The following is a 25,258-nucleotide window of genomic DNA, read 5'->3' as shown; positions in this document are numbered from 1 at the left end:
TTTCATGCCCTACTATCCACTAGGGCGTGGAGTGAGAATAGAATAGTGTGGCGAGCGCAGCGAGCCACCGAGCCCGAAGCGTGGCGAGCGCAGCGAGCCCCGCGAGGGGACGCGGATACCTTCACAGTTATACGCGTCCCCTTGCGGGCTTCACAGGTGTCCGTGGCGACGCGGACACCTGTGAAGCCCGCGAAGGGACGCGTTTACCTGTGAAGGTATCCGCGTCCCCTCGCCACGCTTCGGGCTCGGTGGCTCGCTGCGCTCGCCACACTATTCTATTCTCACTCCACGCCCTAGTGGATAGTAGGGCATGAAAAGGTCGGAGGACGCGTACCGCCACCCCTCGCGGGCTCGCTGCGCTCGCCACGCTTCGGGTATGCGTCTATCGTGGGCTGCTGTTTACGCGCTTCAATTTGGGGGTGTTGGGAATTTTTTTCATTGAATCCAATGTAAAATTGGGTCCCAGGGACCCAATTTACATTGGATTCAATGAAAAAAATCGGGTCAAAAATCGGTCGGTCGCGTCGATCGCATCGCATGCGACCAAATCGCATGCGATGCGATCGACCCGATTTTTTTCAGCACGACCACCCCGATCTTAATCGGTGTGGCCGTGCTAGGAAACAAGTACCGCTTTTTTTCTCTTCATTAGTTCAGTATTGATCTGTGCCCAGTGGCCAATCGCAGCCAGATATATGGTTTAGGATATTGCAGATTTTTTTTATTTTTGGGTTATTACTAAAAAAAACAATAATATGTTGAAATTTTTATTTAATTGGGGTCTTTTACAAAAAAATGAAATATTCCCGCCTTTTTTGAAAAAACCCGGGCGTGTACTAGCAGCCTGGTGTGAACCTACAGTAGCTCAGGGGATTTTTGCATCAGTTTGAGATGTTCTATATATTTCCCAGCATATTTTATAACTGTCTTACACCCTGAACAGGTTTAAACAAATGTTCAGAACTTGCATTTGGCTGATGACACGTATTAAAATCTCTGAATTCTTTGCTCTGTAATTGCTGAGCACGTACTTGTTTTACTTAAAAAAAAATCCAATTTTAGCTTAAAAAAAAAAAAAATCCCAGTCATTAGCTTGACGTCGGGATCCCGACAGTCATTAGCTTGACGTCGGGATCCTGACTGGCCGGACTCAGACAGCATGGCAATTGCAACAAAGCCCCTTGCGGGCTTGCTGCGCTCGCCGCATGATGCAATTCTAATAGGATAACACAGTACTGGCTCCGCCCCCTCCCCACTGACCCACAAATCGCAGCAATTTGACCGGAGGGGGAGGGGCCTATTCATATTAGGCCTGGTCTCTCCTCTGTATCAGGGGATTTTCGTTCTACGCAAATGCCCTTAGTTACTTGTAATACATTTTTTTTAAACAAAAAAAAATGTGTCAATAATTAAATGTTTCCAAGCATTTATGGAACTTTAGGTAGTGGATGCAGAATATCATCTAGATTGTTTTATTGAGTAAATAAGGGATTTTTCATTATGAGAAAGGTTCACTATTGGCAATATCCACCACCACCCCTTCAGCGCTCTAGATCCTACGGAACGACACAACCCAGCATGCTTTGCTACAGTTTTAGCCTGCTCTGAAACAGACCTGTGGCCCTCCAGCTGTTACAAAACTACATATCCCAGCATGCCTTGCCACAGTTTTAGCATTCCCTAATAGCAAAACTGTGGCAAGGCATGCTGGGACTTGTAGTTTAACAACAGCTGGAAAGCCACAGGTTGGTTAGGCTCTAAAATATAAAATGGTGGCAGGGCATGCTGGGATCTGTGGTTCTACAGCATCTGGAGAACCACAGCTTTCCCTATGGTAGTGTGTTACAAGGAAAACAAATAGACACTTGGCTTACTGTCAAACAAATACACAGTTTTCTGTAGCCGTAAGCAGGCAGCAATTCCTGACCTGTCTGGGTCTGACCTAACCGCCAAGTCCAGATTCGTCTTCTAACCAGAGGGCGAAGAGTTTACCTACATTCCTCGCATGGGCGCGACATCTCCGAATCTCTGCACATACATTTGCCAACCCCTTACAGCTTACAGTCATTTTATAATATAGGTGCAACTTTCCACCAAAATATTAACAATAGTTACCCCACCCCCAATTGTTAAAACATTTCAATTGTTTTTATTTTGATGTTTTAAAAAGAATACAATAAAACTGCAATAAAACGTCTGATAGACTTAAAAATTTCTCTGCTAAAAACGTTAACATCGTTCGAGTGGATTTAATTAAGGGCGCAGTGGCGATCTACATTGATGAGATAGTATTTTACTACAATCCCAATACACAGGAGCAGAAAATTTAAAAAAGTTTTCTTAGTGTATTTTTTCCTATCGATAGAACTTGTTTTCATATTGTCACTGTCAAGAAGTTATCATCCAGCTACGTCATCGGTCTACACCGCTAATCTAGCTGGTTTGTATCAGCACCAGATGGTATTGTTTGCCAACGGCCGACATTCTGAATGGTGCCAGAGAACCGGGGGATAGTACAGATTTACCACGATGACCCACAGTGAAATACATTCACAGAAGCCAATTCCTCACCCAGCACACGTACCTGTGTTGGGCTTACCGGCAAACACTGGTTGGCCTAGCAGATGTGTCACTATAAAACGTTCAAAATTCCTGTACGTAGAACAGTTTGCATTGTTACACCACTGAACACAAAACAGAGTCTTGAAAAAAAAATCTAGAAATACCCAGAAGGCCTTGCAAGGGGCACAAGTCTCTTGGAATGTTGTCAAGTCTTCAAATCTCCACCCGTAAAATGCGTTGCCACCACCGCAAATAAGTCTGAAAAACCTGAGCGTTCGCTCAAAGCCTGGAAGAACAAGTAAGACTTTCACCAACGTCGATCCCTCTGCCAGAAGGTTCAGAAGAACCAGGACTGTCCACATCAGTTCTATGGTCCACCAAATGCAAAAGGATAAACCCTTCTGCCTAGTGTTCCTCTGCGTTTTCCGTGAACCAGCGAGGAGTCATTAGGAGGTTTCATGACCTCACTTTCTTCCCGTTAACAAAAAGTCTTTACTGGAAGCCAAGAAACACAACAGCGACAGTCTCCACCGCGATACAGAAAAGAAAAAAAAATAAACACTCCCTCCATTACATATAATGCGCAGGCAACATTTTACAAAATTGGTACAAGGAGGACGCCCTGCCAATATTTCAGTCTCTTCTCGAGGTTCATGCGTCTCTCGCCGTCATACATACGCACTCACATACACAAGCAAACAGAAAGGCTGTTCCCTCTTTCGGTACCCTCTCTTCCCAATCCCACCCCCCGTGGTTTCCTAGGAAAGGCCTGTCCTTGCATGAAGGTCTGCCCTTCACAGCCAGCCAACCCCGAACTATCACTCAAGAGTGGCGGCTGCCTTTATTCTCAGTGACACCACATCCCAGATGCGCGACGGGCAGCCTTAAACCCGGTTCGATTGTGGACAGTGGTGGGAGGTGTAACCCAGCGAATTGCTCTCCGGAGACTTCTGGGAACATCGGTCTTGACAATTCTCTGAAAGGGAGCCTGAAATATAAAGGAGGGCAAGTCAATGAGACAGTGAAGAAGACATTAAATGACAACCAGAGTTGTCCGTTGAGTACACAAAAATAGCGGAAGTATCAATCTTATGCCTTAAGGGCCATGGATGCGTCACACGTTTTCTTGGAAGCTCCTAATAAAGCTATTGAGCTAAATTGACTATACAGCGCTTTCCAACACTGCTGCGTCTTCAGCCATCTTGGGACCTAGATTTCAAAGGGCTATTATATTCAACATAAAAATGGTGTAATGTTGGATCTAATTGCACTTCTACATTCAGCGGCAGACACCAACGAAGGCGCGGCAGCGGTAAAAGGTTCGGCACTGAGAATACAGCTCAATACATTATTCAAGATATTTGATACAACGGTTCGTAAAGGATTTTACATATCAAACTGGCCTCTGGTCCTACAATATAATGGGAGCAATTTAGTGAAGCTTGGAGAGAGATTCACAGCACCAACACAAGCAGATGCCACAAATCCTACTTACACCTAGCTGTTCCGATCTCATCAGTGTGAGACACGGAACGATGATTTGCATGGCGTGTCCAAGTCGGTCCTCAGTGCATGTTTTCCAGGTCTCCGCACAGAATCACAAGTGAAATAATTAGCTCCGCCTGTAGATCTTCTAGAAAGTCAGTCAGTAATGAGTGCACGCGTCTGGAGACCTGGAAAACGTGAACTGTGTGGGTTTCTGAGGACCGAGTTTGAGAACCACTTCCCTAGAGAAATGACAGAGAATCTCATTGGTTGCTATGGAAAACATTACTGCTTTTAATTTTTAGTAAACTCAATGCCGGCCAATATTTCCATTCATTGAAAACATAGTCCGTTTTTAAGAGGAATAGGTCGAATTTACATTCAGCCTATTCAATGTAATTTCCCGTCTTCCTACCTTCGGAAAAGACCTGGACCGGGGAAGTCCGCGTCTTTTTGGACAGAAAAGGATGGTAATTCGACAATTTAGTGTCCGATTCTGAAACTACAGATCCGACAAGTCCTGGATGGAAACGGACGGTACTGAATAGGTACCAGGATTGAAAACCCCTATTCAAGTGCCTTTAAAGCAGAGTTTGGGAACCTCTAGTCTCAAGCCCCGTACACACGGGGGAGATATATTGCTAGCAATATATTGCTCAGTTTCTCCTTTTTATCAGCGACCAGAGATGGTCGCTGATGAAAAGGAACCTCTGCCGGGGGAGTCGCAGAGATAATCAGCTGGTCGCGGTAGCAAGCTCCTGCGACCAGTGATTAGAACGGGGCTGAAAACGGGAGCGCGCACCCGGCAATTTATCGCCGGGGCACACTCCCATCACTGGCAATATGGTCGCCTGCAACCATATTTCCAGCGATTTCAGCCCCTATCGCCCCCGTGTGTACACAGCTTAAGGATTACTTTCTTACAGCATAGGCAACTCTGTTCCGAGAAAGATTTTAAAGCAATATATTTCTATGGGAGAGCTTGTGGGACCATTCCAACCACACATAATGGTTACGCTCATAGATGTTAGCCCGACCCATTACAAGACACACCGTAGCACCTGATCAGCTTCTAAGAAGCATTTATCGTGTCCAGTTTTATTAAAATGATAGCTAGAAGCTTATTGGTTGATTTTGGCAACTTCTGTGCAAGCCCCTAATAGAATCCTGTCACTCCCGGTAAGTGTGATCAGCGAGGCAGCTGGTAACTTTGGCTTACACAGAGTCTACCCTAAACAACCCATCAGTTTCTGAACATGACTCCTACAATCCTCGTATATATCCGCAATTTAGGTCCATTTATGAGGATTGTGGGATTACGCAATATAGATACAATTAGCAGATCGAGTGCACCTTTTACAGCACTTATCCCTGCGGTTACTTGTAAATCACTGGAATAAAACGTTCTAAGCTCCCTTGGCTTTGCTGTAGAACGGATTTCTGTAATACCAAAGGATCTACATACATGTTACTGCAATCTGAGCGATCAGAACTGGATTAAGGGAGGTTTAGTGTTTATGTTTTGGAAAAACATTTAAATGCAAGAAAACTAATACCCCTTTCACACCAGAAATGCAGGGACAAACCCGGGAATTCAGTTCCCGGGACAAGCAGGGATATTCCCGGGTTTGGACCCATTCACACCAGAAATGTCCCTGCATTTACTGGTGTGTGAAGGGGGCGGGAAGGAGGCCGGCAGGAGGTGGGGAGGAGGCGGGATGACGTCAGGCAGTCGGCGGGATGACGGCGGAGGTGGACAGGAGGTGGGAAGAATACTCACCCCGGTTGCTGGTCCTCCGCACAGGCCAGGGATCCACACAGGCGGCGGTGCAAATGACAGGACAGGCGGCGGATGAAGATGACGCAGCTCTCCGGCGTCCTCACTGCCGCTGGAGAGCTGCGTCATCATCATCTGCCGCCTGTCCCGTCATTTGCGCCCGCCGCCTGCATTAATTCCCGTCGGACAGGACACGGAGGACACGGCAATCCGGGTAAGTATACCCTACACCTTTCACACCAGCCAGGTCCCCGGGGTTAAACCCGGGAACAACCCTGCTACCTAGCCGGGTTGGATTGCCGGCAAATTAACCCGGTAATTTGTCCCGGGTACCTTTCACACCAGAGGTAGTACCGGGTTGTTCCCGGACTCAACCCGGGAATTTAGGCTGGTGTGAATGGGGTATAAGTGGAGGTCAGCTCGGTGCGACGGGCCAGAACTAGATATTAAAATGTAAAGCATTATTTCCATAAGTATAATTAAATGATGTTTGTGCGCGTGTACGGATGTTCCAACATACAGTAACTCTCAAACACTTTGATCGTCTTCAAATTTACACACTACCTTATCATTTTAAGGGATGATCTAAATTCAAAGATGGGTTTAGTCGGACAAGCCCTTAAGGGTGCTGTCATAAGGGTCCATGCTATTTCTGTTGTTTTCATGCATTGTGATATGCCGTTGGAAAGCTTATGACTTTCTGAATACAACCAGGGCACCTGAAAGCACCGCCAGGCCCAGGTAAAAAAAAAGGCGTGGTCAATGGGAGTGGCGTGTCCAGTAGGAGGGGGCATGGTTATATTCCTGCAAAGGCTGCTGCTGCCTCTCTCCCCTGCGCAGCGCATGACACTGAATCAACGACAGGGGCAATGGTGGTGCCCTCTAGTGGTTCACCGCAGGTCGCACCACTGGCGCAACCTTTCTTTACAGTGACATTAAAGAAATTTTTGGGAGAGCCCGCTCCTGTAGCGCAGCCCTAGAAATTTCCAGGCATACCACCGAAGGGGTTAAAGGCCTATAAGGGTGTTAAAACATTTTCACTTTACAAAACTTTTTTTGCATAAGCGTAAACACGGACCGGACTAGTTTAAAATACTGGACAAACTAAAAAAAAATACATCCCCTGTACAGAAACACAGCAGAACATGGGACAGGACAGAGGACTTCTAACACCAGTGTTAAACTTGGGCACCATAAATTATCTTTCCATTAACGCAACACAAAACGTACAGAACAGGCGCTGAGCCCATTCTAAAAGCAAATTTGGGCTTCGCGCCCCAGTAAATTCCTTCGCTGTGGTCCAGTGAAGCATAACACATTTGGATGTAACGAGAGACTCTTTCAAGTAACTTATTTTTCTAAAAAAGTACCTTCTGTCGGCGTCCTCAGGCGCCGCACATTACGGTTGGCTATTAGCCACACCATGCGAGGGATTTGGGATAAGGTTACAGCAGGACAGCAGCTGAGCCAGCAGAAGTATTACTGAGCTATGTATGTATTTATTGCACAGCGAACACGAGTCTGGGGGAAATTCCTCCGCTCCGTGTCTTGGAACCACACTAAGCCGATATTCCCACTGGTGGCAACCTCTGGCCTAACCTTACATTCACATACATATTCATGGGAAAGTACCACGGAGACACGCTTGTACCGGCTCACTGCTGCCCCACCCCCATTTTACATTGTTATTCTAGGTGTACATGGCTGTAGGGAGAAAGCTCACACACACACTGGCCAACACAATAAGCTCTGTTTGCTGCGGCGAGCTGAGACTACGGACTGCACAATGGGGAGTCACAGGGCAGATGGGCAGCGGAGGATTGTCTACAGCTGACACGTGCGGAGCACAAGCCTACACTGTTCTCACGTGCAAACCCAGGCCACGAAAAGGCTATTTACCAGCATAGGGGGAGATGTATCAAAACTTGGAGTGAGCTAAAGGGGAGAGAGAGATCAAGTACAAATCAACACAGTCGATTACCAGTCAAGTCGGCCGAGAACAGGACAGGGTCACGGCTGTCGGGCCCACCGACAGTCGTGACCCGGGTATTGAATATCCCCCTTTGGGTTAAAACAAAGACAATAAATAATAAAAAAAAATGTATATCCGTATGTATATTTGTATAGTATATGAGAGTCGCCTAGAGAATGTGAGCGTGTGTTATTCTGTGGCTAACGGAAAGCAGCAATGCAGTTTGGGAAAAGGCGTTTCCATGGCAGCTGGACACTGGCTCGCACATTGTAGAAAAAGACGCTGTGTATTAGGGAACAGCCAGAGAACAAATATTAAATAATGTGTTCAGTACTTAACACACAGCGGTAACCTTATTTGGCCACTGCACCATCAATATATGGCGATAGCGATACAGTACCTATTGCTGGGAATGAGGACCCAGCTGTACTTATGTACATGTGATTTCTTAGTCATTTATTTTTAATAAATTTGCAAAAAATCTCCCCCAAAACTTTTTTTCACATTGTCATTATGAGGTGTTGTGCGTAGAATGATGAGGGGAAAAAAATGAATGTATTCCTGAATTTTTGACCATAAAGTTATTTTTTCCCCTTTATTTCAGATGTAAGCTGTAATTGTGAAGCATCGGGGAATTGATGATGTACCTGGCATATTATTATAATGGGCTTTCACAGCGTGACATACAGCATAACCCCTGCTGTCACAATACGGCACATTGGGGCAGATGTATGAAGCGGTGATAAGAGAGAAGTGAGCCAGAGGAGGAGTGGCCCATGGCAGCCAATCAGCACTGATGTAACATCTATAATTTGCATAGTACAGAGCAGCTGATTTGTCTATAAAAGAATCTGATTGGTTGCGATGGAAAACATCTCATCTTCAATAGAACGACCATCAGTAAATGTACCCCTGAAAGTGCACAGGTTCTCAGACTCAGTCCTCAAGAGTCCACGTTTTGCAGGTCACCTGTGGATTTTACAATGGGACAGCTGGTCTCACACACACACACACACACACACAGTGCACCTGCCGGGGACCCGGAAAATGAGAACTGTGTGGACCAAGGAAAATGAGAACTTGAGAACCAAGTTTGAGAACCACTGTAATAGAGCAAGGAGAAAGATCTAATTATAGAACAGGGTACTTGTGTAGTTTCACGGCGCCGCCGCGCGCACACTCTGTTTGCAACTTGGCAGCCTGCCAGACTCTGGGCGCGTGCCGCTCTAGCTGTTCTCAGAGCTACGTTAACAGCGTAGCGTGTGCGTGTGCCGCTCTAGCCAGCGGCGTAGCTACGTTTTGGGCACCCCCCCGCCGTTAGGGGGGGGGGCGCCCCCCGCCGCCCATTCAACCCCCCCCCAATCCCCCGCAGCCTTACCTTTCGTGCTGGTCCCAGCGGCTCCGTTCTTCTGCTGAGGACCACCACAAAATGGGCGCCCCCATACAGCAGACAGTTTCAGAGAACTGTGTGCTGTATGGGGGCGGCCATTTTGTGGTGGTCCTCAGCAGAAGAATGGAGCCGCCGGGACCAGCGAAATAGGTAAGCCTGCGGGGGATTGGGGGGAGGTGTAACTATAGCACCACAGCCCCCGGCGCCCCCATATGCACAGAGCCCCCCCCCCCCCTCCCGCGGTGGCGGGGGCTGCGGTGCTATAGTTACGCCACTGGCTCTAGCTGTTCTCAGCGCAGCGCTAAGTTATCAGCGTAGCGTAGCATCTAATTCTGTCTAAACTCAGCACACCGATATCAAAGAGGGTGCCCGAAATGCAGACGCTACAATTTAGACGCTTTAGTGTCTGAATCCATATGCACTGTGCAAAACACTCTTAAACCTGTCCACAGTGGCACTAGTCGACACAACAGCTGTCGACCTTGTAAATCCCACTATCCACGCCAACCCAAAGCGTGGCGAGCGCAGGCGGTACGCGTCCTACGACCTTTTCATACCCCCACTCTCCACGTCGGCGTGGAGTTGAGGATAGAAAGTGTGGCGAGCGCAGCGAGCCACCGAGCCCGAAGCGTGGCGAGCGCAGGTATACGCGTCCCCTCGCGGGCTTCACAGGTGTCCGTGTCCCCTCGCGGAGCTCGCCACACTTTCTATTCTCAACTCCACGCCAGCGTGGATAGTGGGGGTATGAAAAGGTCGTAGGACGCGTACCACCGCCGCTCGCCACGCTTCGGGTTGGCGTGGATAGTGGGATTTACAAGGTCGACAGCTGTTGCGTCGACTAGTGCCACTGTGGACAGGTTTAAATAGTGTACCCCTAGTCCCAACTAAATTCAGAGGCTTTAGCGTCTAAGTCCAGAAACCCCCCAGCTTCTTAGCGTCTAGCAGGTAGTCGGGATTCAGACACTAAAGCGTCCAAGTTTTAGCGCCTGCATAGGGGACACGACCCCTTCGTAGCGGCTAGCAGGTAGTCCGGTTTTCAGACGCTTTTGCGTCTAAATTTAGCGTCTGCATGGGGGACTCCCCCTTTGGTAGCGGTGTGGCGGGGGGTGCCCGGGGTGTCCACTTTTACATGCCCCCGTTGTCAGCGGTGCCCAGGCGCTGCTTATTTCACTGTGGAACTACAAGTCCCACAGTGACCTGTAAGCGCCTGGGCAGCGCGCTGCTGCTGCCGCCCGTCGCTACGCTGTTAACGTAGCTGTCAATACGTAGCTTACAGCTAAAGCGGCACGAGCACAGTCAGGCAGAGCTAAAGCGGCACGCGCACAGTTAAACAGAGCCTGCCAAGTTTCAGAGACAGACTGTGCGCGCGGCGGCGGCGCCGTGAAACTACACAAGTACCTAGAACAGTTTTCAAAACGTTCCATACAATTACACTTCAGGTTATGGAAACTATCCTTCAGCACCTAGAACCTAAATGATCCTCTGTTGTAGGGCACGTAGTCTATACTTGGCAGTTCTATTATGCAGATCAAGGGTTCCAGACTGTGAATCTCAAGGCACATGGCGTCAGGGTTTAAGCCCAGGTTAATTAGTACCTCAGTTACTTTAACTTCTCCAAGCATAGATATTTCTAACACCTGCACTGTGATACCTCTTTCACACCAGAAAATGCAGGGACTTACCCGGGAAAATGGTCCCTGGATCAAGCAGGGTTGGCCCCTTTCACACCACCCTTGTCCCTGCATTTTCTGGTGTGAGGGGGGCAACGGTGTCCAGGTAGCAGGCAGTGGGGTCCAGACTGCAGGGATCTGGGCACCGGATCCTTGCAGCGGCAGGTGGGCGCTGGTAGCGCTATTTGCCGGGCAACGGGGTGGGAAGCGCTTGTTTTGAAAGGGGTATTAGTGTGCCTAGAGGATCATGGTTGAGAATCACAGATAATAGATTTCCTAGATGCAAGAACGGAGCCATGCCTCAATGACCTCTTGGAAAAGACACACACACACACACATATATATATATATATATATATATATAAATAGTATTAAAAAACCAGCAACATCCGGATTTAGTGAAAAAGTATCAAAAGTTCATTTTAATGGCATAATAAGTGCAAAAAAACAGACATAAAAACAGGAGCAGGGGATACTTAGCAGCTCGATGTAGAGGAGAGCATGATGTAAATAGTCACCCTGGAACTCCTAATAGCAATCATGGGTATGATTGCTATTAGGAGTTCCAGGGTGACTATTTACATCATGCTCTCCTCTACATCGAGCTGCTAAGTATCCCCTGCTCCTGTTTTTATGTCTGTTTTTTTGCACTTATTATGCCATTAAAATGAACTTTTGATACTTTTTCACTAAATCCGGATGTTGCTGGTTTTTTAATACTATTTGTATTACACCATTTGAAACCTGGCACTCTGGTGCTCAACTTATGTGCAGTGTGCAGCCTGGCCTCAGGACTAAAATATATATATATATATATATATATATATATATATATATATATATATATATATGCAAAGGAGAAACCCTTTCCTGCGCTTATAAGACTAGAGCAGCACCTCTGAAGGGTCTTCTGCTAGACAAGACCCATCAAATAGACATAGGAAAAAAGGGGGGGGATCAGGGTGCGCTGAAGAACAAATAAATATCACTTAAATAGTTGTATATTTAATACAAAATATATAAAAAAAGTACACTTTCTACAATAAAACACCCTTCACAGGGAAATTACAATCATGCAAAATATATAAGCATGTACAATACAACAATTGGTGAACTTTAATGGATTTTGCTCAAATTGGAGAATTTCAAAAACGCAGATACAGGGCCCAACGCGTTTCGTCTAGACAAGACTTCATCAGGGGCAGTAGACACTGTAATTAACAATGATATATAACATCAATCACATATCGATATACAGAAAAAGAACAGGAGGCGGAGATGGAAAAAGAGAAGGACAATGACCAAGATGAAAGGACCTCGATTAGTACCCAAAGTTAAGTGACTAAAAATAGTCAGTGTTCACCACATGATGACAAAATGAAAGAACATACCTATGGGAATTCAAAACATTAAATACCATAGGGATCACGTATCTCAGAAACAGTCCAGAAACAAGCTTCCGGCAATCTACATAAAGATTTCATTTTTTGTTACAAAAAACATCACACTCTAGTAGATACAATTTAGACTGAAATTTCAGTTGATTCACATACCAGAAAAAAGGTGGATAAATGAAAATATTTCTAATTTGCTTTAGCCAATTCAGGATGGATAGTGGTAATAATATCCTCCAAGCACATCTGATAAAAAAGCAGTATACATTTTTTTGTTGTAATTACAGCCCAAAAGAAGTATGCAAGTTCAGTTCAACAGAGTAGGCATCCAAACAATAATAATAAAGGTTACTTACTTAATGATTGAGCACCAGTCACATACAGCAGAGGTTCACCAATGTTAATGACAGCTCTGTGCTGCTGCAGGGTATATAAAGCCCAGACAGTGTGACATCATTTCCGGGAATAAATTAACCAAAAGAATACTAAAAAAGTATTTATAAATGATGCAAGGGTCCTAAAAATGATCCCTAGTGCTAAAACGCTCGTTTACCAGCAGACCCAAACTAAAGTATAACACTCCGTGACAAAGAAATAAACATTTAGAGCCGTTGGAACGCATAATTAACAGCGTGCGTTCCAACCGGCGGCCATTTTAGAATAGGAAACACGGAGCTGTGTACATAGTATATACGTCCTAAGTGCAACAGCTCTGGCAGGAATAAAAGTCCGCTCTAATGTTAATGCGGACACCTATTAGTGTCACGCCGGTGGAGCGCACAAGATCTAATGTGCGCTCCAAACGGCGGCCATTTTGCGGGAATAATTCGTATATGCAATGTTTATACTGAGGTGTCAATCAATTATATTCCAAAAGGGGACTATATTTGGCTATTTAAACGCGCTCCATACAGTGGCCATTTTATTAACATAGTAATTGGTATATTTTTATAGATTTTAACATAGTGCAATATTTTGTGGGTGTCTGTCTACACTAACTAATAATTCATTTTAAATATTCTGTCCCTTTGATAAACTAGACAGACACCCACAAAATATTGCACTATGTTAAAATCTATAAAAATATACCAATTACTATGTTAATAAAATGGCCACTGTATGGAGCGCGTTTAAATAGCCAAATATAGTCCCCTTTTGGAATATAATTGATTGACACCTCAGTATAAACATTGCATATACGAATTATTCCCGCAAAATGGCCGCCGTTTGGAGCGCACATTAGATCTTGTGCGCTCCACCGGCGTGACACTAATAGGTGTCCGCATTAACATTAGAGCGGACTTTTATTCCTGCCAGAGCTGTTGCACTTAGGACGTATATACTATGTGCACAGCTCCGTGTTTCCTATTCTAAAATGGCCGCCGGTTGGAACGCACGCTGTTAATTATGCGTTCCAACGGCTCTAAATGTTTATTTCTTTGTCACGGAGTGTTATACTTTGGTTTGGGTCTGCTGGTAAACGAGCGTTTTAGCACTAGGGATCATTTTTAGGACCCTTGCATCATTTATAAATACTTTTTTAGTATTCTTTTGGTTAATTTATTCCCGGAAATGATGTCACACTGTCTGGGCTTTATATACCCTGCAGCAGCACAGAGCTGTCATTAACATTGGTGAACCTCTGCTGTATGTGACTGGTGCTCAATCATTAAGTAAGTAACCTTTATTATTATTGTTTGGATGCCTACTCTGTTGAACTGAACTTGCATACTTCTTTTGGGCTGTAATTACAACAAAAAAATGTATACTGCTTTTTTATCAGATGTGCTTGGAGGATATTATTACCACTATCCATCCTGAATTGGCTAAAGCAAATTAGAAATATTTTCATTTATCCACCTTTTTTCTGGTATGTGAATCAACTGAAATTTCAGTCTAAATTGTATCTACTAGAGTGTGATGTTTTTTGTAACAAAAAATGAAATCTTTATGTAGATTGCCGGAAGCTTGTTTCTGGACTGTTTCTGAGATACGTGATCCCTATGGTATTTAATGTTTTGAATTCCCATAGGTATGTTCTTTCATTTTGTCATCATGTGGTGAACACTGACTATTTTTAGTCACTTAACTTTGGGTACTAATCGAGGTCCTTTCATCTTGGTCATTGTCCTTCTCTTTTTCCATCTCCGCCTCCTGTTCTTTTTCTGTATATCGATATGTGATTGATGTTATATATCATTGTTAATTACAGTGTCTACTGCCCCTGATGAAGTCTTGTCTAGACGAAACGCGTTGGGCCCTGTATCTGCGTTTTTGAAATTCTCCAATTTGAGCAAAATCCATTAAAGTTCACCAATTGTTGTATTGTACATGCTTATATATTTTGCATGATTGTAATTTCCCTGTGAAGGGTGTTTTATTGTAGAAAGTGTACTTTTTTTATATATTTTGTATTAAATATACAACTATTTAAGTGATATTTATTTGTTCTTCAGCGCACCCTGATCCCCCCCCTTTTTTCCTATATATATATATATATATATATATATATATATATATATATATATATATATATATATATATATATATATATATATATATATATATATATATATATATATATATATATATATATACATACACACACACACACACACACACACATACACACAGTCGTACGCCCGACACTCACACAACCAACGGAGATCTTTGAATGGGTGCCCTCAGAGACAGTGGCAGCTGCCGATATATATTGCAGAACAGCGGCACTCACGTCACACCAACAAAAGGATTCTGTAGTATTATCAACGTTTCGCTAACTTTATTAGATTAGATATCCTAAAGACGCTAATAAAGTTAGCGAAACGTTGATAATACTACAGAATCCTTTTGTTGGTGTGATGTGAGTGCCGCTGTTCTGCAATATAAATATATATATATATATATATATATATATATATATATATATATATATATATATATATATATATATATTCATTCTGCAGAGCATCTCACTTGAAAATCCATCATTAGCCCTTACTGTACTTCCTGAGCATCTGGAAGTATTCCAGGAACTCAGACTCCACATATAACTCCTTACAGGACTCCCACCGGTGGCTGATAAATCCACGTCTTGCAGACATCTGGCTGCAGTACATTAGCCAGTCCTGCAGTTACTTAGGGTCATACGTGGTTGAGGAGCCACCAGGGACCAGCAATAACCCGAAGCACAGGCATGTTCTTCAGGACAGGAGTGCTGATTGATGAGCACGTACCCTGGGATCAGCAAGTGAGCCCTGTACTCCATTCACCAGCATCTCCCCCCTTGTACTCTACATGTTCCTATAGCACACAGCCAATAAGGAATGATGTCACAGTGTAGGTGTTCTCATTAGCATATTCCATATAGTCTTCACTACCATCCATCCACTCACCATGGTTATCTCCAGGCACTAATAGGTTACCATGGCATGGGCTGGTGGGAGTGGTCTGTCCAGGACCCTCCTGACTGGTTCCTAGTTGCAGTTTGCGCATGTGGCGTACCACGGCTGTGGCATTGAATGCTTGCTGTACGGGAAGAAAAGATCACAGGTCACAATACAGTCCATGGCAATAGAGCTGTGTGTTCTGTGCATATGTGTGTCAGAAGCCTATATCACTACTGCGTGCTGCTGGGGACCCTGCTCCTCCCACTATATAACTCTCAGTCTGTGGCTTCCTGCTGCCTCCATTCCCCTCCTCACATCATGTCACTGCCCCTGTCACATGCAGCTCTGTACTCACTGACACATCACTCATCTCCTGATATACTCTGTGCTGCTGGGGACCCTGCTCCTCCCACTATATAACTCTCAGTCTGTGGCTTCCTGCTGCCCCCATTCTCCTCCTCACAGCATGTCACTACCCCTGTCACATGCAGCCCTGTCCTCACTGACACATCCCTCATCTCCTGATATACTCTGTGCTGCTGGGGGTCCCTGCTCCTCCCACTATATCACTCTCAGTCTGTGGCTTCCTGCTGCATCTATTCCCCTCCTCACATCATGTCACTGCCCCTGTCACATGCAGCCCTGTCTGTCCTCACTGACACATCACTCATCTCCTGATATACTCTGTGCTGCTGGGAGACCCTGTTCCTTCCACCAGACTCTCCGTCTGACTTCTTGCCCTGTCCTCCGACTAGATTAGCACATGTTCTGAATATACTTTGTGAGGTCTAAAGCTTTGAGAATACGTATACACATTATAACAGAGATGGACAAGAGAAGTGCATAGGGGCTGCTGCTTCCAACTAAAAACAGAAAGTAAAACATTTTACTAAAGGGCTTTGATTTTATTTATATCTTTCAATACCAAAATAGTGTTTTGTTATTTTATTCTAATACTGCTCATTAGGATAAAAAAAATACAATTCAATCCAAGATTTATGGGGCCATAAATTGGTTTATTCTCCAAGACAAACTAATAAATCTAAATGTGGTTTCCACTTGTGCCAGGAGAGAAATGGGAATGTTTGTGTAGGCAGAGCACCCCCTGCTGATCAACTAGGTAACTGCAATGTAAACAACTGGGACGGACACAAACCTTCTGTGCTTGCGATAGGAGGGGGATCAGCGGCACTCACCTTCCAGCGGCTTTTGGCAAAGTTTTTCCTGATTTGCTCACTGACAGATTCGTGAATATTCTTATCCAATGCTGTGTCCCCAGCGATCCTGTGACAGGTGCGACAGTAACATGGAAAATCAGAAAGTTACACATTAGGCTAGCAATCACAATGATTACAATATAAGCAGTATAATATTATGGGGTATATTCAATGTTTTTTGCAAGCTGTGACAGCGAGCAGGGTCAGTATTCAACTGGCCCCCTGCACACGCCGTTTCCACCTTGCTGGGTTTTTACAGTGATGTGGAAACGGCGCGTGCGGCCGCCAGAACAGCGAGGCTCGTAGCTAAATGCTGCGGGCTCCCTGCATTAGCCGCGAACCTTGACGTTTGGTGGATTCCTCGCCGTCATCTGACAGCGAGGGTTATCCCGGAACATTGAAAACAGTTAGCGGCCGGCACGGGGGTTAAGAGGCGAGGGTCGCTTGTTTTCGGTTTAATCCCCTCGCCAGCCACATCGAATACTGCCCTATCTATCTATCTATCTATCTAGAGAAACACACATACATACATACATATATACACACACTGCACGTATATACACATACAGATAATATACAGTTTATACCTGAATGGTAATTCATGTTAAAATAATCAGTTCAATACACTAAATTGGTCTAGATTCCTCTGCTATTAAGTGTATCCGTCAGCTGCTACCCTCTTCCACCATTAAGAGGAAAGTTGTTAGATACATTCCAAAATAGTATCCAGCCAGTGATTAAAAGAGAAGCGATGGATTTATATAAGTCACAGGGTATAAATATAAATAATAAGGATATATGACCCTGAAATATACTTTTACGCAGTGCATTTTCTGCAAGTGTACCATTACACTGCAATATATGGGGGGGCGGTAAGTAGGTCAGAACTGGCTGCATATAGGTTCCAGGTTTTAGGAATGTGACCTACTGAATGTTCTCATTCTAAATTCTCAGCTCTTCAGCCAGAAGAATCGTTCCCGTCACCTATGGCAGCTGTGGGATTTACCATCGTGTGAGTACCGGTCAGCATTTTCATGCCAGTCACAAGGATGGAGCTACTGGCTTCAGGACACCCAGAAAAGGGGCAACTTGCGCCCCCTGTTCTGTTGACCTTTTAGTGTAGTCCACCCACACCCCATGTAATAATGGCGACCTGATTTCTGTGGTTTCTACACACATCACCACATGACCTATGACCTTACCATGGATGCTGCAGGGCTTGGTCACACGTGTTTCGTTTGTTGGGGTCCTTCTCCATCAAATGCTGAATGAAATCTTTGGCTAATGGTTTAAATCAGAAAATAACACTGTAAAGCACGTAATGTATTGTTCTTATTATTACTATGCGTTATATGACATCACAAGGGGTCCTACGATCTATGCAAAAGGCTTAAGGCCCCCTGACATTTGTCCGACTTGTCATAACGACAAGTCGGACCCGATTGTCCCAGCAGCTCCCCGGGAGGGATCACATGCGATGGCACTTCATATGCCAAGTTTTGCATGTGATAAATCGCATGCGGTTTATCACATGCAACTCCCGGGGAGCTGCAGGGACAATGGAAGCGGGGGACAGCAGCGGGGATATGCCCGCAACCAGAGAGCGGGCGGGGGGAGTCGGGCACAGGGAGCCAGGCAAGAAGACGCTGGGCAGGGAGCAGGCGGGGCGGCGGCGCAGAGTACCAGGGAGCCGGGCAAGGGAAGACGATGCAGCAGCAGCGCGAGTGGCACAAGCAGCAGAGCACTTCCAAAAAAAGAAAAACCCCATACAAACGCATAGGAAGCCATTGATTGGTTGAGACCTCTCTCAGCCAATGAGCGGAGAGAGGTCTCGGCCAATGAATGGCTTCCTATGCATTTGTATGGGGTTTTTCTTTTTTTGGAAGTCCTCTGCTGCTTGTGCCACTCGCGCTGCTGCTGCATCGTCTTCCCTTGCCCGGCTCCCTGGTACTCTGCGCCGCCCCCCCCCCCCCCCTTCTCCCGCTGATGCTGCCTGGCTTCCTGCGCCTGATCCCTCTGCTCTGGTAGGTCCCCTGTTGCGGGGGAGCACGGCTCCGGGCAGCACATAAGATTTAGCAAATCTTATGTGCAGCCCGTCCGACCTCCCGTCTCCGATCCGATGCGCACGGGGCCGCGCATGGGTTCGGAGGGGATGTCTCCATATGCGATTTGGGACTATTTCACGGCCGGATTCACCCGAATCGGCAAAATCGTGCCCAAATCGCATAATGTAAGGGGGCCTTTACAGTGTGAGACATTGTGGTATAGGGGACAATGGCTACACATAAGGTCCATATCCACAGAAGTAGCACCAGCTGAATCCAAAGATTCAGTGCCATTGATCGCATGGGAGGGGATGGTACAAGGGAGGGAAGAGAGCTCTGCTCGTGAGAGTTTATAATCTAATCGGAAGGGACAGGGGGAGGTGATCCAGAGGGGAGACAGTGAGTCAGGAGCGGTGGGTTAGGATTTGAGCTGGAAGCAAGGGTGTAACTACCATAGGTGCAGGGGGTGCAGCTGCTATGGGGCCCAGATCTGCCTATCAAAGTATCATGTGCTGTATACATTTTTTTTGCATAAGTGATAAATAGGGGCCCTTAAACACTTTTGCTATGGGGCCCACATGTATCTAGTTACGCCACTGGCTGGAAGGCTTTAATAAAGTGCCAAACTGTTGGGTCACCATATCGTACAGCACACCAGGAACCTTTGCATTCTGGTGGAATCAATGCCTATGTCCCTATAGATTGTAAGCTTGCGAGCAGGGCCCTCATACCTTTGACTGACTGTAAATACCGTTTGTTTCATCACTATCTCCTATTGTAAAGCGCAACGGAATATGCTGCGCTATATAAGAAACGGTTAATAAATAATATAGATAAATAAAGAAGTGGGGTCTTGAGAGCTTGCTTGAAGATTTGGAGAGAGTGGAGGGGGAAATTTACTAAGATGAAAGTTCTATTTCAGATTAGTTGCCCATAGCAACATCAGATATTATTATCTTCTGGTGCTGAATTAATAAGAAGATTCTGATTGGCCTTCTACTGTGTCTAATGTTGCAAATGGTAACAGCAATCTCAATCACCCCCTGTCGTACGGCCAGCCGAATGTGGAACTCCCCTAAAAGTGCTCACTTTGCTAACAGAGAAGGCGGCCCGCACTCACCGATCCCATAGGCACAGAGCAGGCGGCCCGCACTCACCGACCCCATAGGCACAGAGCAGGCGGCCCGCACTCACCGACCCCATAGGCACAGAGCAGGCGGCCCGCACTCACCGACCCCATAGGCACAGAGAAGGCGGCCCGCACTCACCGATCCCATAGGCACAGAGAAGGCGGCCCGCACTCACCGATCCCATAGGCACAGAGCAGGCGGCCAGCACTCACCGATCCCATAGGCACAGAGCAGGCAGCCCGCACTCACCGATCCCATAGGCACAGAGCAGGCGGCCAGCACTCACCGATCCCATAGGCACAGAGCAGGCAGCCCGCACTCACCGATCCCATAGGCACAGAGAAGGCGGCCCGCACTCACCGACCCCATAGGCACAGAGCAGGCGGCCCGCACTCACCGATCCCATAGGCACAGAGCAGGGGGCCCGCACTCACCGATCCCATAGGCACAGAGCAGGCGGCCCGCACTCAAAAATCCCATAGGCACAGAGCAGGCGGCCCGCACTCACCGATCCCATAGGCACAGAGAAGGCGGCCCGCACTCACCGATCCCATAGGCACAGAGCAGGCGGCCCGCACTCACCGATCCCATAGGCACAGAGAAGGCGGCCCGCACTCCCCGATCCCATAGGCACAGAGCAGGCGGCCCGCACTCACCGATCCCATAGGCACAGAGCAGGGGGCCCGCACTCACCGACCCCATAGGCACAGAGAAGGCGGCCCGCACTCACCGACCCCATAGGCACAGAGCAGGCGGCCCGCACTCACCGATCCCATAGGCACAGAGCAGGGGGCCCGCACTCACCGATCCCATAGGCACAGAGCAGGCGGCCCGCACTCAAAAATCCCATAGGCACAGAGCAGGCGGCCCGCACTCACCGATCCCATAGGCACAGAGAAGGCGGCCCGCACTCACCGATCCCATAGGCACAGAGCAGGCAGCCCGCACTCACCAATCCCATAGGCACAGAGACGGCGGCCCGCACTCACCGATCCCATAGGCACAGAGAAGGCGGCCCGCACTCACCGATCCCATAGGCACAGAGAAGCCGGCCCGCACTCACCGATCCCATAGGCACAGAGAAGGCGGCCCGCACTCACCTATCCCATAGGCACAGAGAAGGCGGCCCGCACTCACCGACCCCATAGGCACAGAGCAGGCGGCCCGCACTCACCGACCCCATAGGCACAGAGAAGGCGGCCCACACTCACCGATCCCATAGGCACAGAGACGGCGGCCCGCACTCACCGACCCCATAGGCACAGAGAAGGCGGCCCGCACTCACCGACCCCATAGGCACAGGGCAGGCGGCCCGCACTCACCGACCCCATAGGCACAGAGCAGGCGGCCCGCACTCACCGATCCCACAGGCACCGAGCAGGCGGTCCGCACTCACCGATCCCATAGGCACAGAGCAGGCAGCCCGCACTCACCGATCCCATAGGCACAGAGCAGGAGGCCTGCAACTCACCGATCCCATAGGCACAGAGAAGGCGGCCCGCACTCACCGATCCCATAGGCACAGAGAAGGCGGCCTGCACTCACCGATCCCATAGGCACAGAGAAGGCGGCCCGCACTCACTGATCCCATAGGCACAGAGAAGGCGGCCCGCACTCACCGATCCCATAGGCACAGAGCAGGCGGCCCGCACTCACCGATCCCATAGGCACAGAGCAGGCGGCCCGAACTCACCGATCCCATAGGCACAGAGCAGGCGGCCCGCACTCACCGATCCCATAGGCACAGAGCAGGCGGCCCGAACTCACCGATCCCATAGGCACAGAGCAGGCGGCCCGCACTCACCGATCCCATAGACACAGAGAAGGCGGCCCGCACTCACCGATCCCATAGACACAGAGAAGGCGCCCCGCACTCCCCGATCCCATAGGCACAGAGAAGGCGGCCCGCACTCCCCGATCCCATAGGCACAGAGAAGACGGCCCGTACTCACCGATCCCATAGGCACAGAGCAGGCGGCCCGCACTCCCTGATCCCATAGGCACAGTGAAGGCGGCCCGCACTCACCGATCCCATAGGCACAGAGCAGGCGGCCCGCACTCACGGATCCCATAGGCACAGAGCAGGCGGCCCGCACTCACCGATCCCATAGGCACAGAGAAGGTGGCCCGCACTCACCGATCCCATATGCACAGAGCAGGCGGCCCGCACTCACCGATCCCATAGGCACAGAGAAGGTGGCCCGCACTCACCGATCCCATATGCACAGAGCAGGCGGCCCGCACTCACCGATCCCATAGGCACAGAGAAGGTGGCCCGCACTCACCGATCCCATATGCACAGAGCAGGCGGCCCGCACTCACCGATCCCATAGGCACAGAGAAGGCGGCCCGCACTCACGATCCCATAGGCACAGAGAAGGTGGCCCGCACTCACCGATCCCATATGCACAGAGCAGGCGGCCCGCACTCACCGATCCCATAGGCACAGAGAAGGTGGCCCGCACTCACCGATCCCATATGCACAGAGCAGGCGGCCCGCACTCACCGATCCCATAGGCACAGAGAAGGTGGCCCGCACTCACCGATCCCATATGCACAGAGCAGGCGGCCCGCACTCACCGATCCCATAGGCACAGAGAAGGCGGCCCGCACTCACGATCCCATAGGCACAGAGAAGACGGCCCGCACTCACCGATCCCATAGGCACAGAGCAGGGGGCCCGCACTCACCGATCCCATAGGCACAGAGCAGGCGGCCCGCACTCCCCGATACCATAGGCACAGAGAAGGTGGCCCGCACTCACCGATCCCATAGGCACAGAGAAGGCTGCCCGCACTCACCGATCCCATAGGCACAGAGCAGGGGGCCCGCACTCACCGATCCCATAGGCACAGAGCAGGCGGCCCGCACTCCCCGATACCATAGGCACAGAGCAGGCGGCCCGCACTCACCGATCCCATAGGCACAGAGCAGGCGGCCCGCACTCACCGATCCCATAGGCACAGAGAAGGTGGCCCGCACTCACCGATCCCATATGCACAGAGCAGGCGGCCCGCACTCACCGATCCCATAGGCACAGAGAAGGCGGCCCGCACTCACGATCCCATAGGCACAGAGAAGACGGCCCGCACTCACCGATCCCATAGGCACAGAGCAGGGGGCCCGCACTCACCGATCCCATAGGCACAGAGCAGGCGGCCCGCACTCCCCGATACCATAGGCACAGAGAAGGTGGCCCGCACTCACCGATCCCATAGGCACAGAGAAGGCTGCCCGCACTCACCGATCCCATAGGCACAGAGCAGGGGGCCCGCACTCACCGATCCCATAGGCACAGAGCAGGCGGCCCGCATTCCCCGATACCATAGGCACAGAGCAGGCGGCCCGCACTCACCGATCCCATAGGCACAGAGCAGGCGGCCCGCACTCACCGATCCCATAGGCACAGAGCAGGCGGCCCGCACTCTGTGATTCCTATATAACATTAATGATGTAAAGGGCATTCTAGTACCTGAGTCAGAAATGTCGTCCCAATACGGGGAATCAAACTCGTATTCTGCTTTCAGGATCTGCTCAAAAAGTTTGGCATCGTTTTCATCGTAGAATGGCGGGTAACCACAGAGTCTGCCGGAGGAACAACAAAATCACATTACCAAGCGCTGTCTGACCCGACCCTATCTCCCAGTAACCCCCCCATACATAAGCACACTGTCATGTCAGCTGCCTCCCGCCCCCATCGGGGCATTTGCATAACGCTGTGCGTTCCTATATGTAAACGGCCCAGCCCCCCGTCCGCACACTTGGGTGCGTGTGCCCATTGAACACCCTGTTCGCCATGGCCGCACGCACCCTACGTCTGCACAGGCGCAGAAATACGTCTGCGAACATCGCTCCCCGCGCAAACACACGAGGGAGCAAATGAATCAGGATGACCCTCTTTGACCCATCCGCTGAGCTCGGGATGACAGCTGTGAACGCATTAACGGAACCCCCCCGAATCAGACCCCAAGCCCAGAACATATATAAGGCAACAACTGGGTAGCTGTAGGCAGCGACTTACAGGATGTAGGCAATAACCCCAATAGACCAGCAGTCCACAGCTTTACTGTACGGCTTCTGGGCCAGAACTTCTGGAGCTAAGAGACAAAACGATTATATAAGAGGCAGAAAGGTCCATTACTGTACATATACATATATACACAGCACAATGCAACCATTACATGTACATGTCATACAGCATTGGTGCACATAGAAATCCATACAGCGCGCCCACCGCTCATACACTCACCGACGTAGCCTGGAGTCCCGCACGCCGTCGACATCACGCTCCCCGAGCCTTCAATCTTGGACAATCCAAAATCGCTGATCATGATTTTGGAATCTTCGTCCAGGCTGTAGTACAAGAGGTTCTCCGGCTGCAGGAGCACAGAAGGCCGTACGCGGTCACAATGGGTATACAACGTTTATTTCTCAACAACCTTTTGTGGCCAAAGGGGCCCGATTCTTATCATAAACAAAAGGCGCGCAAGTTTCCCCTGAACCCTGACTGCAGATCCTTAGTTTGGATTGGAAATGATAGATCGGCAGTTATAATGTTGACATCTATTATGTAGGCCGTTCTGAAATGTCGACATAATGTCCCTGCTGAACCAGCGGTGACTTACTATCTCCTGTCGGCTGCAGCAGCATCCTCCAGATTCCGAAGGTCATGTGACTATCTCTTCAAGGTCAGCCTCCAACCATCCTAGTGCCTAACCCTAACCCCTCCCCCTGCAGCCTAACCCTAACCCCTCCCCCTGCAGCCTAACCCTAACCCCTCCCCCTGCAGCCTAACCCCTCCCTCTGCAGCCTAACCCTAGCACCTCTCCCTGCAGCCTAACCCAAACCCCTCCCCCTGCAGCCTAACCCCTCCCCCTGCAGCCTAACCCTAGCACCTCTCCCTGCAGCCTAACCCTAACCCCTCCCCCTGCAGCCTAACCCTAGCCTTCCCCAGCACATCTCATAAAACCTGATGGCATTTTAGCAGGGTACGGACCATAGGATAGACAAATATTAGGTCTACAAGCATTAGGTCAACATGCATGAATGTCAACATGGGTTAGGTTGACAGGGTCATTAGCTTGACACAAGCATTAGGTTGACATGGGGAAGGTCGATGGTCAAAGGTTCGGCAGTCAAAAGGGCGACATGGGTATCTTCACCTGTTTTACTCAAATGTCGACGCAGTCGACATGCACACTAAAAAGTGATTTCGGGTAAAATGCTT

At 48.6% G+C, this 25,258-nt stretch overlaps 1 protein-coding gene across 1 annotated transcript in view; it reads right to left on the bottom strand.

Moving 5' to 3' along the window:
• Nucleotides 1-1,389: 1,389 nt before the first annotated feature.
• Nucleotides 1,390-25,258, bottom strand: part of CAMK1 (calcium/calmodulin dependent protein kinase I) — a 109,711-nt gene continuing 85,842 nt past the window's right edge. Inside the window, exons 6-12 of the mRNA XM_083155941.1 lie at nt 24,281-24,407; nt 24,053-24,128; nt 23,504-23,616; nt 18,059-18,137; nt 16,836-16,923; nt 15,646-15,778; nt 1,390-3,550 (exon numbers count right to left, since the gene is read on the bottom strand). Coding sequence (XP_083012067.1) covers nt 3,447-3,550; nt 15,646-15,778; nt 16,836-16,923; nt 18,059-18,137; nt 23,504-23,616; nt 24,053-24,128; nt 24,281-24,407 — 720 coding nt within the window. The 3' untranslated portion in view covers nt 1,390-3,446. The remainder of the gene's footprint in view (nt 3,551-15,645; nt 15,779-16,835; nt 16,924-18,058; nt 18,138-23,503; nt 23,617-24,052; nt 24,129-24,280; nt 24,408-25,258) is intronic.

This window comes from Crinia signifera, chromosome 8, assembly GCF_055691185.1.
Source record: "Crinia signifera chromosome 8, ASM5569118v1, whole genome shotgun sequence".
Taxonomy (NCBI): domain Eukaryota; kingdom Metazoa; phylum Chordata; class Amphibia; order Anura; family Myobatrachidae; genus Crinia; species Crinia signifera.
The sequence above is the reverse complement of the archived record's forward strand: the minus strand, read 5'-3'. Positions and strand labels throughout refer to the sequence as shown.